The sequence below is a fragment of the Anabas testudineus genome, chromosome 2, assembly GCF_900324465.2.
Source record: "Anabas testudineus chromosome 2, fAnaTes1.2, whole genome shotgun sequence".
In the NCBI taxonomy this organism is placed as follows: Eukaryota; Metazoa; Chordata; class Actinopteri; order Anabantiformes; family Anabantidae; genus Anabas; species Anabas testudineus.
In genome coordinates, this window is record NC_046611.1 from 23,844,539 (window position 1) to 23,860,129 (window position 15,591).

At 41.3% G+C, this 15,591-nt stretch overlaps 2 protein-coding genes across 3 annotated transcripts; one reads left to right on the forward strand and one right to left on the reverse strand.

Annotated features, from left to right (window-relative positions):
- Nucleotides 1-1,109: 1,109 nt before the first annotated feature.
- On the reverse strand, nucleotides 1,110-7,559 carry spice1 (spindle and centriole associated protein 1). Of its 2 annotated transcripts, XM_026361175.1 has the most exons (18): nucleotides 7,403-7,559; nucleotides 7,026-7,118; nucleotides 6,720-6,767; nucleotides 6,449-6,589; nucleotides 6,144-6,246; nucleotides 5,791-5,909; nucleotides 5,371-5,459; nucleotides 4,956-5,098; nucleotides 4,687-4,812; nucleotides 4,269-4,543; nucleotides 3,620-3,751; nucleotides 3,397-3,523; nucleotides 3,212-3,319; nucleotides 2,713-3,122; nucleotides 1,992-2,178; nucleotides 1,836-1,914; nucleotides 1,438-1,501; nucleotides 1,110-1,336 (listed from the first exon to the last, which is right to left on the reverse strand). In XM_026361175.1, exons 2-18 carry the CDS (start codon nucleotides 7,116-7,118, stop codon nucleotides 1,262-1,264), a joined length of 2,319 nt encoding a protein of 772 aa, XP_026216960.1. In that variant the 5' UTR covers nucleotides 7,403-7,559; the 3' UTR covers nucleotides 1,110-1,261. The 2 variants fall into 2 exon arrangements, with proteins under 2 accessions (XP_026216960.1, XP_026216961.1); XM_026361176.1 differs by lacking the exons at nucleotides 1,110-1,336; nucleotides 1,438-1,501; nucleotides 1,836-1,914 and adding an exon at nucleotides 2,574-2,617 and having other exon boundaries at nucleotides 2,106-2,178.
- A 1,344-nt stretch (nucleotides 7,560-8,903) lies between these two features.
- Nucleotides 8,904-15,181, forward strand: LOC113164816 (protein shisa-2). The gene is made up of 2 exons (XM_026364316.1): nucleotides 8,904-9,838; nucleotides 13,680-15,181. Exons 1-2 carry the CDS (start codon nucleotides 9,535-9,537, stop codon nucleotides 14,243-14,245), a joined length of 870 nt encoding a protein of 289 aa, XP_026220101.1. The 5' UTR covers nucleotides 8,904-9,534; the 3' UTR covers nucleotides 14,246-15,181.
- The last annotated feature ends 410 nt before the right edge of the window (nucleotides 15,182-15,591 follow it).

A 15,591-nucleotide genomic window follows, 5' to 3' on the forward strand; every position in this document is an offset into this window, starting at 1 on the left:
ATGTTTAGGGGTCAGTGTGCACTGATGACCGCCGGGCCTCTGGATCTGGGGACTGGGCATCCACACACACGCAATCAATGTGTTTCTTGGAGTGGCAACTACCCCCTTGTACACTGTGTACACAAGACACACATAAATAACATTTTCCACTTATTAAGATATTAAAAATATTTGCAAACACAAATGCTCCTGAAACATAGTCAAAGAGAGCTTTTGTGGACATGAATCTATTATACTAACTTTTTTATTTGTTAGCTTAGAGAGTCAATAAATAAACCCATAATAACTGAGGCTCAGACATTTCGTGAGAAAATTAATTTCCAATTAATGAAACCAGAAACCTGGTATTTATTCAGGTCTGACTGTTTGGTGTTTTGCTGTAGATACACCTGAAATCCAGAAATCTGTGAAAGATTACTGTGCTGGCTCTGTGAAAAACAAAAATCTAGATTCTTTATGAATGTAGTATCTAACGTAATGTTATCTTTGACCAGGATATCTCCTTTACATCATACATTAAAGAAATATCTAGAACTGCCTTTTTCTACTTAGAAGCATCCTGTTTCAAAGTGATGCTGAAAAACTAGTCCATGCATTTGTTACTTCCAGACTGAACTGTTGTATCTATCTCCTGTGGAACCAGCTCCCAGTTCAGCTTCAGGAGGCAGAGTCTACATTTAAGACTAGACTTAAAACTCTCCTTTTTAAAAAAGCTTAAAGTTAGAGATGGATCAGGTGACTCTGAACCATATCTTAGTTGTGCTCCTATATGTTGGTCTGCTGCGTGACCTTTACTGATACACTGAGCTCGTCTCCTCTATTCATTCAAATGCCACCATTGCATGTCATTAACTTTGTCTTCTCTATCTTGTAGTTGTACTTCCTCCGCTCTGTTCTCCTCTGCCCTACAGGTCCTACCAACCTGCCCAGTGTTTTCTTCTAAAGAAGAAATTTGTCCTCTCCACTGTTGCCTAAAGCTGCTCAAGTGGGGTTGTTGGGTTTTCTATATAATTCTGTATACAGTAATATAACACCAGTTATATAACGTCTTAATCCTTAAACACTGTAAAGTGCCTTCAGATGACGTCTGATTTTTACAAATTACAAATTTAATTCAATAGTCCAGGTATAATGAAAACATGTTCATTCAAATTCTGCATATTTATTTGTAGATAAAATACATAGATTATAAAAAGTGGTTTTAATAAAATACTAAAAACAGGTTTAAATAAAAAAATGTCCTCAGGTTCCTTGGAATTATTCACTTGTCCTTTTCTTGTCCTCTCACATGAGCAGACAAAGAAAACCAGCCTTGTTGTACTCTCTGCATCTCCATCTGTGGTGGAAAAAGGTTTTAAAGTTTCAGATTCAAATTAATAATAATTCATCAATAATTCATCTAATGTACATTTTGCGTTTGTGTGTGTTTGTCTGTACCTGTGTTTTGTCATTTCTGGTTTCTCCTCCAAGACTAAGAGAAGACACTTCAGAACCAGCAGGTCTGCAGCATAGAAATAAGGTCTGCATATTTACAAACGTGACTTCTAAGTGATGAACAAACGAACGATGAAACATGAAAATACTAATGGTGTTTTAACCACAGTCACCATAGTTTGACTATTTTACAATAATTTAGCTCATTTTACATTTATTTGTATAGTCTCCTTCTGTCCAAAATAACAAAATACCCAGAAATCATTTAACATAGAATTTATATGATTATTTTAGTTCTGTCAAAATAAATTAATAATCAAATGATTAGCATTTACAACACAGCAACGCAGATTATTTCCATTTTCTCATCATGAAAATGTTTTCATCCAGCAGATACTGACCGTTGCTCACCACTAGCAGCCTGTGACAGAAGCTTCTGTGCAGGGAGCAGCAATGACATGTCTGGACTTTGTCCTCCAGCTAAGGAAGATCATACATTAATTTCTCACAGTGACAGTCAATAACACAATTGGGCGTGTAGGGTTGACCTGCAGTACCTGCTGTTTGTGTGCTCAAGGCACCATGAGGGATGGGGGAGACAGAGGGAGAAACTTTAGATGAAGCACTTTGCTTCTGTTGTTCAATTAGCTCCAGCAGTCGACCCCTTGCTGCTGCACTCTGTCGATTGAGCTCAAGGAGGCGCTGTTCCACACTGCTCACACTGACGACATAAGGTGATGTTTCCTGAGCAAGAAAACACAATTCCTGTGTGAATGTGAATCATCATCTCAAAAACCCATTATGGAGATTTTTGCATGTTATTCCCTGCCCTCTCCTAATCTTTCTTGTTTTCTTCAGTTACAAAATATCTCGTGAAAAAGTTAGAGTAATTACAAAAAGGGTAAAAGCAAAATACAGAAAAGTTATTTATACTTCAGAAATGACACTTAATATAATTAATAAAGTTTTTCATGTTCATGGTGTTTGCAATTTCCTGGTTTTCTGCATAAATTGGTCATGAAATGTGATCCGGTCTTCACTAAAGTCACAAATATCAAAACTCTTGTTGATGTATGATCATAACTGCTTGTGCTTTGTCAGCTTAGAAATATTGTTAATATTGAAATCATTAAACTTACAGAATGATGATGAAGATGTGTGAAACATAAGGCTTCCGATGTTACTAGAGGTGTGACAAATCTGGAGTTCAATCAATGAAACACCAGGACTTTGTTCTTACTTCTTCTTGCCACTGTATTTGGGGAGAATCAATCTCACCTGATGAGCCAGTCCGTCCCTGTCAGCAGTCTGGATGTTCTGACTCTGTCTGCCGGTGCTGAAGGACCCCAACGTCCTTCTCTCAGCATCATGAGGTGTAATTCTACCAGTACTGCAGGGGCTCAGCCTTGTCTGCTCGGTGCTGCCGTTAGGCGATCCTCCAACCCCTGACCCGAGGCCCTTAAACTGGCTGAGCTGGGCCTTGATCAGTTCATTCTGTCGGCTCAGCTGAGCTATCTCTGCCAGCATGGCATCTGGAGAAACCTGTGAGCTCAGAGAGTCCGAGGATGTAGAAGGCAGGCTGGTGAGAGGCGGGCTTGCGAGACTAGAGGCTGAGCTGTAAGCTTTAAGATCCTTGTGGTGGTTATCAACGGGAGAAGGCTGCTGGTGCAATAGTACGGGATAAGCCACTGTGGAAGAAGGAGGAATCAAAATTAGACTGAGATGACATAAGAAAAAAATGAAATTAGATAATAAGTGAAAAGAGTGAGACTGTTACTAGGAATGTTTTGGCAGTTGTCTCTCTGTCGAGGTGGGGAGAGCAGGACGGCAGGAGAGGCAGCATCTTGTGTTCGCTGAGGAAGTCGTTCAGGTGCAGACTGACACACTGCACACCAATAATTCACAGTATAAACAAATTACTCCCCAATAACTACAAAACCCATGAAAAGACAGAGTACGGACCTGCAGCTTTGATACCAGAGTCTTGGGCTGGGTCAGTATGTGCCTCCAGTAATCCAAGTCCTCCCATCAACAACACAATTGTGTCCAACTTCTTCTCCAGCTCAGCTGTCTGCCACTGCAGTGCTGCCTGAGCAGAACCAGCCAGAAATAAACAGCATTTAACAGTACAGTTTGAATGAGAGTAACAAACCAGCAACAGATCACGTGGTAAGCTCTGTCTCACCTGCAGGCTGGCGGTTTCTTCTCTCAGACTCATGGTCTCAGCAGTGAGAGCATCAATCAACCCTTGCTGCTCTCTCAGTTCCTCCTCCAGTCTTCTTCTTTCCTGAGCATCTTTCTGAACTTCCTCTTCATTCTAACACAGAGGGAGCTCAACATAACTGATCACGACATTAATGATTGAGGACAGTATTGACTCAAATTGACATTGTTACAAGGAAAAGTTTTAATTGAATTACAATTCTTTAATTAAGTAACTGGCAGAAATAAAATACCTTAAAATAAAATTACTTAAAGGTAATGACTGCATGGATATAAGGAAAAATATTCAAAAATCTAAAATAATATAGCCTGCTTTGAAAAAAAGCTGTTTATGAATACTGTATATGTGAATACTGTAAATGAGAAAAATGCTAACTTGCCACTATGGTCCTCTTAACAGGTTTCTAATGGTTTTATCTAACTATCATTAGATAGTTCTTGTTTTAATATAACACTGAAAAAAAACTGAGGATCCCTAGTGAAATAGGAGGGGTAATGAAAAAGACTTCTGAGCACACTCATTACTTTCCTGCCTTGTCCATATGTGTTAAATGTGTGATCCTATGTCTATAAAAGTATTTAATAAAGACTTTATTAATCTATTGCTGCACCTTTTTGAAGAGATGCACTAAACGTCCGAGTGTGGAAACCAAGGCGACAGAGAATCCAGTGAGACCCTGTGCTCTTTGCTGTTTTGGACTCTGAGCTGACTCTGGTGCTGTGTCAGGACACAGAGTATCCAACTCTGCCTCCACCTGACCCAACATATTCTGCAGCATGCCCAGACTAGACTGGTCCCCATTTAGAGAGGCAACAGAGGATCCATCCAGCTCGGAACCCTGAGAAACACACTTCCTGGTCCTGCTGGTGTGACTACGGGTCTTTTCTGTGAAACACATATGTAAATTGTTCACAGATCGATTAAAAACACATGCTACTGATTTCTTCTATTTATTTAAGCAGTTCATATTATAATGTTCTCATACAGTGTGACACATTATGAAGAAACTTGTCTCTTCTTGATGTTACCTGACTGACTGAGAGGCAAATCAGGATTTAGGACTTGAGAAATCAGGACAGAAGGTTCTTTGTTTGCTTCTTCTGACTGCCTCTGCCTGGACCGAACACGCTGAACAGCTACTGTGGCATTCAGAGCTGAAACCAGGAGGAATGAAAACTTGTGCTCAACTCTCACATATTTTATGCGCACTATGTGTGCAGCATTGTGGAATGACTGCAAAAAGTAAATAAATGTGAATCTCTCCTAATTTTATGCACAGTGTAAATGCACATTCTACCTGTTTGATCTGGGGCTCTGCCTGATGCGCAGGGGGTGACAGGAACATTATCTCCGTCTGCCTGGTGATAGGTTGAATGATGAATTTTCGATTGCTGTACCACTCTACCCTGAGACTGTGCCTTCATTTTTCGTACATTAGCCCTGCAAAGAAAAGCACTGCTTTACATGTGGCCAATGGACAACTTTGAAAATTAGCCTCTTGGTTAACATTAGCATATTTACAGTAATATTGACTAATGTGCAATGTCCCTGAATTTAAAATAATATCAACATGTCAGTAGGATATGAAACTCCTGTAGTAATCAAAAGAACCTTCAACTGTTAAGATACTGCCCACCTAGTCAACTTCATAACCGTGGAGGTGCTGGTGTGTACTATTGTGCAAGTTAAGAGTATTTTGTTGGCATCAGTACCTTCGAACTACTTGGTCCTCTGAACGTCCACAAGGATATGAATACTTATCACTGTGGTCTTCCTCTGATGCTTCAACTTCATTAAGAGCCTGAAATGAACGATTTTACACATGCTACATGTTAATGTCATCTAAAAACATATAAAACTATGAAGTGATACAAAAATCTAGTGGTGACAGTAAAGGACAATCTCACTAACACACACACACACACACACACACACACACACACACACACACACACACACACATTTTGTATGTCATTGTGAGGACACTCAATGATATAATGCATTCCGTGGCCCCTACTGTTGCATGGTTCATGCTAACTTACTCTGTCCTCACTTTGTAAAAATGTCCTCACTCAAAAGGTTAAAAATTCACACTGGTCCAATGTTAGCCATGTAAACACACACAAACACACCTGTTGGTCCATCATAGACTGGCTGAGCAGAGACAGCTGAGTTGGAGGATCTGGTCTCTGAAGAACAGGCAGTTCTGAGTCAGAGTCACAGTTCGGAGCCATGGTCACACTGGGATGACCTATGGAAATACCAATACACTTGTAAGATCAATCATGCAACTACAGAAGACTGTGTTTGGATCTTGGGTTATTAAAAAAAAGTCGAGAAAATAGCATCAACACTTAACTTTTGAAAGTATCTTTTTCAAACAGCTGTAAGAATTACAGTGTACAAACAGGAAAAACTAATGCGGATTGTATCTTATTGATTTATCTCCATAAGTATAAACATAACAAAACAAATAGCTTGGTACCAGTCTGTCTGCGTGGAGCATCTCCAAACAAGTCCTTGACCACAGCCATGGCTCTGTCAGAGCGAGCCAACACATCCTGCAGCAGCAGCTGGTCAGAGAAAACCTGCAGCAGTTCAACACATCACAGTCATCAACATAAACTCAAGGAGAAGTTTGGATTTCATTTTAAAATCTAATATTTTGTTTCTGATTAACAAACTAAACTGTTCTCCTTCTTAAACAAACAACATCAAGTCAGTATAGAAGTAACTAAAAGTAATACATAAGTGGTCTCTCTCTCTCTCACACACACACAACACACACACCTCTCTGATGATGCTGAGGCTGGCCTGGTCCAGAGGTGCTGGACTTCCTTCATGTCTGAGACGACGTTTCAGAGCTTTCTCTCTCAGCTCCCACTGAGCCACTACCTTGTTGTGGGACTTGTGGATTTCATGCCGATGACTCTAAAGCAGAAGAGAAAAGTCGGACAAGTTTATGTGACCTGTCAAAAAACCTTGACACACATATGTATGTATCAGCTACATGTTACAAAATGGAACTGAGCTGTAAAAAGCACAGGGTCAGATACTTTACCAGCTCTGCAGGCGTCAGCTTGTGCACAGACAGGTCATTGACAGTGCTCTGAAACCAACCAACAGATAGCAGGCATTACTTTAATGCTCAGTGGTTATCCTCAACCAAAAAGCTTTATTATTTTATCATAAACAGTATAGTGTGTCTAGAAGCCAAAGAGTACAGTAGAGTACAGTACTAGCAGCGTCAAAAAGATGCATTTCACAATGTATGATTGGCATCTATGGCTTAAAAGTGAATCCCACAAACGAACAAGGGTATTTGTGTGGTTTCATTTCAGCAGGTGGAGCAGCTGCATGTACTCACCACCCACTCTCTCTTGGAAGCTGCCTTCTTGGGACGAACAGGCCTTTTTGCTTTGCTGTGTTGCTGTGGACGCCCCACTCTCACAAACGACATCTGTTCACAGACATATTGAGAGGGGACATGAGCCACTGTAGAAACACGACATTTTTCAACATAGCTCTGTCAGCGGTCTGTCTAATAATTTTAGATACACATTTTAATCATTTAATCCTATAATATCAACTTTAAGCATCACCTACGGCAGCTGTTAGTTTGACGTTATGCTGAGCTGATGTTCAGCTTTGTGTAACAGTAGCTCAGAAGGGTTAGCTAAAACTGATAGAGCTAGCGTTAGCTAGCTAACTAACTAACTAACTAACTAACTAACTAGCACTTACGCTTTACGATGTAAATCCACGGTTTGTTATATGACCAGCGCTCCAGGAGGCTGTTGACTCTTCCACTTTAGTTTTGAGAATGACAAAACTGAACAAAGCGAAATCTTCAGTTTGTTGAGAGACAGAGTTTCAACAGTTGCGCGCCACTTCCTGTGCTGTTGCCACGGACACCGCTTCACGGTGAAGCATGATGGGAAATGAAGTACGGGGGACGAGCCACTTTTATTATTACTGTTTCGTGCCACTTTGTTATTGTGGATATTTTTATATCTTTGTGCACATTTGTGTCTGGGTAGTCATTTGACTGAATGAAATGGCAAACTGTGATGGTAATCCTAAAGCAATATGTAAAAAAGCTGAACTTGTCATGGTTCCAGCTTTTTAAATGTGATGATTTGTTGATTTTACTATTTTGAATGTTTTAGTCACTTTGAAGTTTGTGCTTCCGCTGGATAAAATAAGTACTGTGAATGTTTCACTTTGGGATCTGGGTTACTGTGATTGGTCATTTCTCACTATGTTTCAAACCAAACCGTGAGATTAATCCGTAATAAAAATGACTACAAGTAGCAACCTTGCCTAAATATAGAATAAATCAATTCATTTCATCTGCAAAATGCTGTTGAAACCTAATAATTGAAAGATGTAACATAAGTAAAGCAAGAACCAGGAGGGAGTAAAATGCTAAATACTTATTTAACTTGGGGCTGTAGTACTTATGCCCTTAGAGACTATTTATAGTTTAATTTAAAGATCAAAACCTCTGTTTCCATCAAAAATAAAACCCCTTAGAAACATCCCATCGTGCAGCCAAAACATTAATTGGACTTGAATTATTTTCTTGTAGTGGTGTTGCCAGATGTTTGCAAAGAAGCAGCCGCCTCGCGTCTCCACTAGATGGCAATGTCGTTATGCATATTTCCAATTTATGTACACGCCGCAGTGCCAAACGACAACTCTCAGACAGCAGCTGGAGAAAAACATATTTGTTTTATGAATATCATATTATATTCTTATATATTATGAATAAAATTCTGAGGAGATGGAATTTTAAACTCAACTTTTGAGATCCAAGTAAATGCTTGATATTAAATAATGTTAGAAACCTCATGAAAAATAAACATGTTGTGACCGGAAACAAATTCCCCCACCTTCAAAATAAAAGTTATTTACAAAGAAAGTTGGCGAATAACAACTTGAACTGACTGTAAGAAATAATTGCACTATATTCCAGCAAACAAATGCAGAAATTACGAGTTTAACTTACCAAAACTACTCAACTTCAAATGCTGTGTTTATCAGTTTCTTCATGGAAATACTTCACTCTGATATTTTTCAAAAATTATCCAACAATCCGAAATAATGCGTGTTGAAATGTGCCGTATGGCTTTTATTTTAAAGGCTTTAACAGGAAGTTGCATGTTATTCACCATAACCTGACACTGATCAATAAACAGTTTATTGTGTTATGGACAAGTGTGTGTTTGCGTTTGCGTCTGACTTTTTACACGCCCCTCTCACTCTGGGGTGAAGTGGCATAGACTCTAAGCTTTTTAGATCAGTCGGTCTAACCTCACCCACACCTCGTTACGTCTAATGCTCAATAATGCAGACCGAGCCGCAAAAGTTTGAAAAGTTATCTTTACGCACGGGGATCAAGAGCAACAACAGCTGTGCGCTCCTAGTTCAGGCTACAAGTGTTGGTTTCACTGCAGCCCCGTGGAAAGTCATTTGAAGATTGAGGAGGAGACTTAAACAGCCTCTCTGCAGCGCCAGAGGAGATCTATTAGTCTTTAGTGTAGGATTTACCAGAGCTGTGGTGATTTATAGCTGGAGTCTATAGATCTACAACGTTTCTGCGACTATTTCACCTTCAGTAGAATATTTAACTTTTTGAACAACTTCTGGATAACAGCGTGCTACTTTTGGAGACATTGGATCTGAATTACGCACGGGATTCCTCTAACAAATGACAGCTTCTAAGTGGTTTGTAATTCCCCCACTTCATCCCCTCAGCTCCCTTCGTCGCACCGATCGACCGTATCCCCCCTCACATTAGGTAGGACGCGGGTGGTGAAGCCCTCTGTCTCTGTCAGTGCGCCAGTGTGCGGCCGCGGGTCACCTGGCCGAGGATGTGGGGTGGAGGATTCCCGATGTCTGTCACAGCGATTGTGACTCTGCTCCTGGCCATTGTGGACGTGAAAGCCAGTGGGGAGTATTGTCACGGCTGGCTCGACTCCCAGGGCGTCTGGAAAGAAGGGTTTCAATGCCCGGAGAAGATCGATGCAGAGGACGCTCTCATCTGCTGCGGGAAGTGCGAGCTGCGCTACTGCTGCTCCAGCACGGACGCACGGCTGGATCAGGGGAGCTGCGAGAACGACAGACAGGCTCAGGAGCCGGGGACAGAAAACAAGGAGAACAAGGAGACTGGTGCAGGTATTGTTTTTTATCGTCTACAACTTTTTGCTACTGCAACAAATATTTATAATAATTATAATAATTATTTGTTGGAGTTGATTAAGTGATTATGTGGCCTCAGTCGTTTAACAGCCCTTGATTTCATTTCATTGTAGGTAACTTAAACAAAGAAAGACTGCACACTATGTCAAAGACTATGTACAAAAACTAAATGAACTGTTGCTTCAGTTCATCTCAGATAAACCCAAAAGTCGATTCGTTATCAATATAGTTAAATGTTCTGGAGGTAACTAATGTATAGTGATATTGTAACTTGCAGATCTATTATAAGCTTTGGTTTCCCCTCGTAAACCCAACAGTCTCACAGTGTGTTCATGTTAACATGTTCATCCACTGCTTGTCCCGACAGCTGCACTGGAGACAGCAGCAGACTCCTCCAAAACCAGTTAACAGCACTCACAAATGGCAAACCGTAGCGTGCCTCTGCACTTTATAAATAGCTGTTTCCTCTGGACTGTAACAGTGCAAGAGGGGCAGGCTCAGATCACGCTGTCCCCACGGGGATCAGGTTTGGACTTGACCGGATCTTGGACAGTGGCTCACCAAAAGGTGCTGACAGCCCTGTTCATAAAAAAAACCCCACACAAATCGCGTTATGTATCATTTCCTGCAGGGCTCCTGGAGTCTCCTTCCCATCGTCAAGTTGCCCCTGTAGCCCCCACTGCAGTCTCTCTGGTGTGTGTGAGCTTTCAAGGGATTCACACTCAAATAAGTACTTAAAAACTGCATTTATGAAAGGCATCACTTCCAAAACCACACATATCCCTTACTTTTCAAAGACCTAGGTGACATAGGGCATAACCTCTTTCTCAGCTCTGACTCCCATTTATCATTACTTAGATGAAGAATACATAAAATCACTGCAGAAATCGTGCAAATGTTAGATATCAGAGAAAACAAAGGTTGGCACAGGCTTAATTTCACGTTTCTTTGGAGGATTTATGGCCTTTTTTTGGACCTCTAGCTATAATCTGTCATTTGCTAAGACTATCATGCCATATCACCACAGGAAGAGGTGTATTCATTTCATTCAGTGGACTTAAGCCAAAATAACTTAAAGAAAAGCAACTTTTTTTCTCACTAAGAAACGCTCTGTCCAGTTTGTACATTTTGTTCATCTTTCATATGTTTTCAGCTATTTAATCATCCAGGAAAGACACATACTGTTGTGGCGATGGATAACAGGCAGGAAATTATTAATGTGCTCAACATGAAGCAACATATGGTATAAAGGAACAGGAGAATTCCCGCGGGATAGTTGAGGGAGATGAGGGAGAGTCCAGCCAGACAGCCACAAAGACTGTGCCCAAAACAAGGGCTTAGGAGAGGGGGCTGCTGTTGCTGCCACAGCTCAACTGCTGCAACAGGTGTGGAGGAGTGACAGGGAACAATAGGACGTCTCAAACACCATGTTCACAGGCGGTGACGTCTGAGCTTAGAAAATCACTAGCATTTGCATGTGCAGTGGTGGAAAGTTAAAAAAAGTTAAAAGTCTATTTACTCAAGTACATTTTTGAGGTGGTACATAACGTTGATTCATATTTTACACATAAAAGCACATTATAAGCTCATGAAACAAAAACAAACCATTAATTCATATTTAATCAGTTATTCCTTTTTGTCCCAATAACAAGTTTCATATACAACGTAAAAATATTTGCTTTTATTTTTCATGGATACCAAAACTAGCATGGTGATCGATCTACCACGATGGCTTGCCATGATGTTTTTTTACATGATGTCTGGAAGATGACGCCTACTGACAGTGGCGATCCCCTCACTCACACTACCACCACTGTGAGGTTTTCATTTAGTGCCATTAGAAGTTCAAGTTTTTAGTTGTCTAATACATTAGTTTCAGAACTAATGATATTCTCATCATATATTGCACTTGCTTAGCTTTAGCATATCAGTATTGTCATTGTGAGCATGTCAACAAGTTGATGTTTACATTTAAATTCAGAGCATCTCAGGGTTAGGGTTAGTAGAAAGCACAGACTTGAGACTCGTTTAATCTTTTTAACCCAATTCACAACCTTGCAGACTTATCTTGAGACCCTTTAAACTAATATAACAGTTTAAACAGAGGCTGCAACTTGTAAGAAATAATTATTTTATTGTTGTACTGTTATTTTTGCTTAATACTAAAGTAAGAATAAGCATGTGCGAATGTTGTTTTATTAAAACTCTGTCACTGATTTACTATCTAGAGTTTTGGAAAGGAGATCGGCAGTGAAAAGGGTGAATCAACACAAGAACATTCTTGTGATTACTAATACTAATCAGTCATGCAGAATAAAGGGAGTGAAAGCAGAGATGTTGAGGTGGAGGCCATATTTGTGCAGGAAAAGAAGGCAGTGAAAGGCCGCCTGGGACATTTCTGCTCTTGTAGATCGGATGTGTTGCTATAGTGGAGTTGCTGTTAAAACCTGTTTACTGGAAGGTGTGTAGTTGAGGTACATTATCCTCCGAAGTTGACACTGCTTCTTCTCAAAGGGAACTGGGCCAAGGTCCTAGTTTGTTTCATGTCACCGGGTTTCTTGTGCCACTGGCCTGTGTCTTTTGTCACCTGGACTTACTGCATCAACCAGCGCATGTCCTCCAGCTCTTTGCAGGTTTCATGCAGTAATCCCCTTAATACCGTGCTACTTTTGATGAGCATTTTGAAAAGTTTCTCAAGGCTGTATGGATGCATTTCAAAGAGCTCAGAGACAAAAGGAAACTGGAGACAGTTGCCACCTCTCTCTTTGGCATACAGTTTCACCTCATAACACATGGGCACATTCACAGCATAAAATAAGTACACCCTGTGGGAACAATAAAACACAACTAATCACTTATAAAGTAACATGGCTGTTATTGTGTTTGCGAGGTGTTTGTGTGAGTGAGCATGGGAAGGAGAGATTGAGGAAAACCCATAATGTTGCCCGTCACCCTGTTTCTGCTAAAAACGCTCCTTCTGTGCCGTTTGGCTTTTAGGAAAACAATGTGAACTTTTAAAGGAAGGGTCTCTCTGTGGTGTTTCTGCGTAGTTGTTGGAGCTCCCAAATTTACAGACTGAACCTGAGATCTTCACATATAAAAATGTCAAGATTTGACCTGTTTAATAACGTTTCTGCTATTGGACCCAGCAAATGGTACTTTGATTTGTGGCATTGTGAGAGTTACAAAAGTACACTGAGTCTGATTTGCTGTTTTAAAGAAAGAAAAGGTCAGTGAGAAGAAACTGGCTCACTGCTCTGATTTAAAAGGGTTGAATAACCTTTAATTCAGCTACATTAAATCTGTCAACTACCCTTCTTCAAGCCGAAGCCAAGTACACAAGTTCAACTCGAGTAACTTATTTTAAAAGGTTCGCCCATAAACAGCTGAAGGAAAAAAGAAAATGGGAAACAAATAGCTGCTGGCAGCCGGGTTTAAGAATGTCACCCATGAAAACACAAAGGTCTACAGGGTCGAAGAGACTGGGGACACAGCAGGGTGCAAAGGATTAAAACAGATCAAAACAAACTTAATAACTGCTAATGAGAGCCAGAGAGTCCCTGGGGATCTAGTCCTAGTCTACCTTTCATTCTTCTACTCCAGTTCAAACACTCAAGCCTCAGTCTTTTGTTTCACTGTCTAACTCAATCTCAGCTCATATGTTGGAGCTTTAGTTGTGCACAGAAGCAAGATGTGAGTGTACTAGGCAGAATTTCTTTGAAGTTTAATGTTTAACTTAGAAGTAAATATTATGCTACTGAAGCAGGTATATTAGTCAGTATTTAATATGAATGTGTCTTTTTGTCTCTCTCTGCAGTGCCCATCTATGTGCCCTTCCTGATTGTGGGCTCAGTGTTTGTAGCGTTCATCCTGATGGGCTCTGTGGTTGCAGTGTGCTGCTGCCGCTGCCTTCGGCCCAAACAGGAACTATCATCAGGGGGTGCCACAGGGGGTGCAGCAAGTAGTGGCCGCCTCTTGGAAACCATCCCTATGATGGCCAGCACCTCTAGAGGCTCATCATCCTGCCAGTCCAGCACGGCCACCTCATCTAGCTCCTCTGCTCCGCCCGCTGCCCCTCGCCCAGCTCCACCACCTATGATACGGGCTCAGGCCTCCTGTTGCCTGACACCTGATGCCAGTGTCTTTGTCAACATGCCCACCAACTTCTCTGTACTCAACTGCCAGCAAGCCACCCAAATCATGCCGCACCAGGGACAATTCCTCCATCCGCAGTTTATCGGCTATGCCCACCCTGTGTCTCCGACCCCAACTTTCATTGACCCCACCCAGGGAGGATATAGACCCCTCCAGTCCCCTTGCCCTCCTCCCACTGGTGGGTCCAGTGTTACCAGTGACCAGAAATACCCTCCAGTCACAGTGTGATGAGGGGCAAAGGTGCAGACCACTCTACCACACTGTTGTGAAGACTATCTTGTGAATTTTAACCTGTGAGGGCTGCGCCAGAGACTTGGGGATGCTGCCAGAGTGGGGAAAAAAAAAAGGCATGGAGTCAAACTCACACGAAGGACTCATAAAGTTGTTGCTGGCAGCGAGGCTTGCCCTGCTATTGTGTGTGGTGTGTGTCTATTTAGTGTGTCATATGATCTCTTGGCAAGTTGGAATGAGCTAAGCTCGACCTATGATGGGGTGCAATGGATGCAAAAACATTTTTCTGTACTGATGCAAAGACAAAACTGCATACTGGAGGGCTTCACAGCCCAGATGGGTGATAATGCACAGCTCACTGCAGACTGTACATGCACATTTGTCTTTGCATGTATGTGTATGTGAGAATGAGAGAAAAGAGAGTGATGACTGGATGATTTATAGCAGTGGACTGAAGGAAAAGTGGATATTCAAGCAAAAAAAAAAAAAAAAAAACCCAACAACTTATGACCACATGCTGTGTGAATGCCATGTGCACATCTGCACTTGTAAATGGTTGTGAGCAGTTTATACAATACTCTATATGTTTATTTGTTTGCGTTGAATGAACGAGGAAAGACAGAATGTGAAAATATAATTGTACTGTATGTGCGTGTGTTTGGGAGAGATTGTGAAGTGTTGAGGGATGTGGTCGTATGAGTAACCATGAGTGAACAGTGTGTAATGGTAAATGCAGGTGGTGTGATGTGAAAAGCAGTCGCAATCTCCCTGTAGACCATTTAAACTCTAATGAAGTGAACACAGGACACAGACTGTGACGCTCCACCCTACTATGCAACCACCCTCCTGCCACCAAAAAGGAAAGAAAAAAAAAACAAAACACAAAAACTTCTGCCCCAACTGCCCTGAACGGAAACACTCGCAGACCCAAAAGATGAACAAATTCACGCAAGGCTGGCGGTTAATGTGCCTGAGAAATGCGAGCGTGTGACACAGGAGTGAGAGGCAGTCCTCTGAAGATTACAAAGTTAATTATACAGTGAAAACTGTGCCAAATGCCCTCTTCACTTCTCTCCTGTGAGAGGTGTGTGTGTGTGTGTGTGTGTGTGTGTGCGCATGTGAAGGTGTGTGTGTATTTAACACTCCCACAGGTCAGTGCCTTAGTAGAGGGCATGGGCAGCTCCAGGGCAGCTGTTAGTCACCATTTTCCACTTAAGAAAGGCACAAAGAAGGCCGTTACAGGAAGCATATTTTTCGGCCATTCTGTGTACTGTTGTGTAGCTGGGTTACTGGTAACTCAATAACATGCAACTTGAGGAATGTGGTGCTCCACTGAGCATGCA

Coding starts and splice junctions, on each gene's coding strand:
- spice1 (XM_026361175.1), bottom strand. CDS start 7,118: ATGTCGTTTGTGAGAGTGGGGCGTCCACAGCAACACAGCAAAGCAAAA. Junction 3,752..4,268: donor TAGTGCATCTCTTCAAAAAG/GTGCAGCAATAG, acceptor CCTCTGTGTTAG/AATGAAGAGGAAGTTCAGAA. Junction 1,337..1,437: donor CCAGAAATGACAAAACACAG/GTACAGACAAAC, acceptor TTTCCACCACAG/ATGGAGATGCAGAGAGTACA.
- LOC113164816 (XM_026364316.1), top strand. CDS start 9,535: ATGTGGGGTGGAGGATTCCCGATGTCTGTCACAGCGATTGTGACTCTG. Junction 9,839..13,679: donor GAACAAGGAGACTGGTGCAG/GTATTGTTTTTT, acceptor CTCTCTCTGCAG/TGCCCATCTATGTGCCCTTC.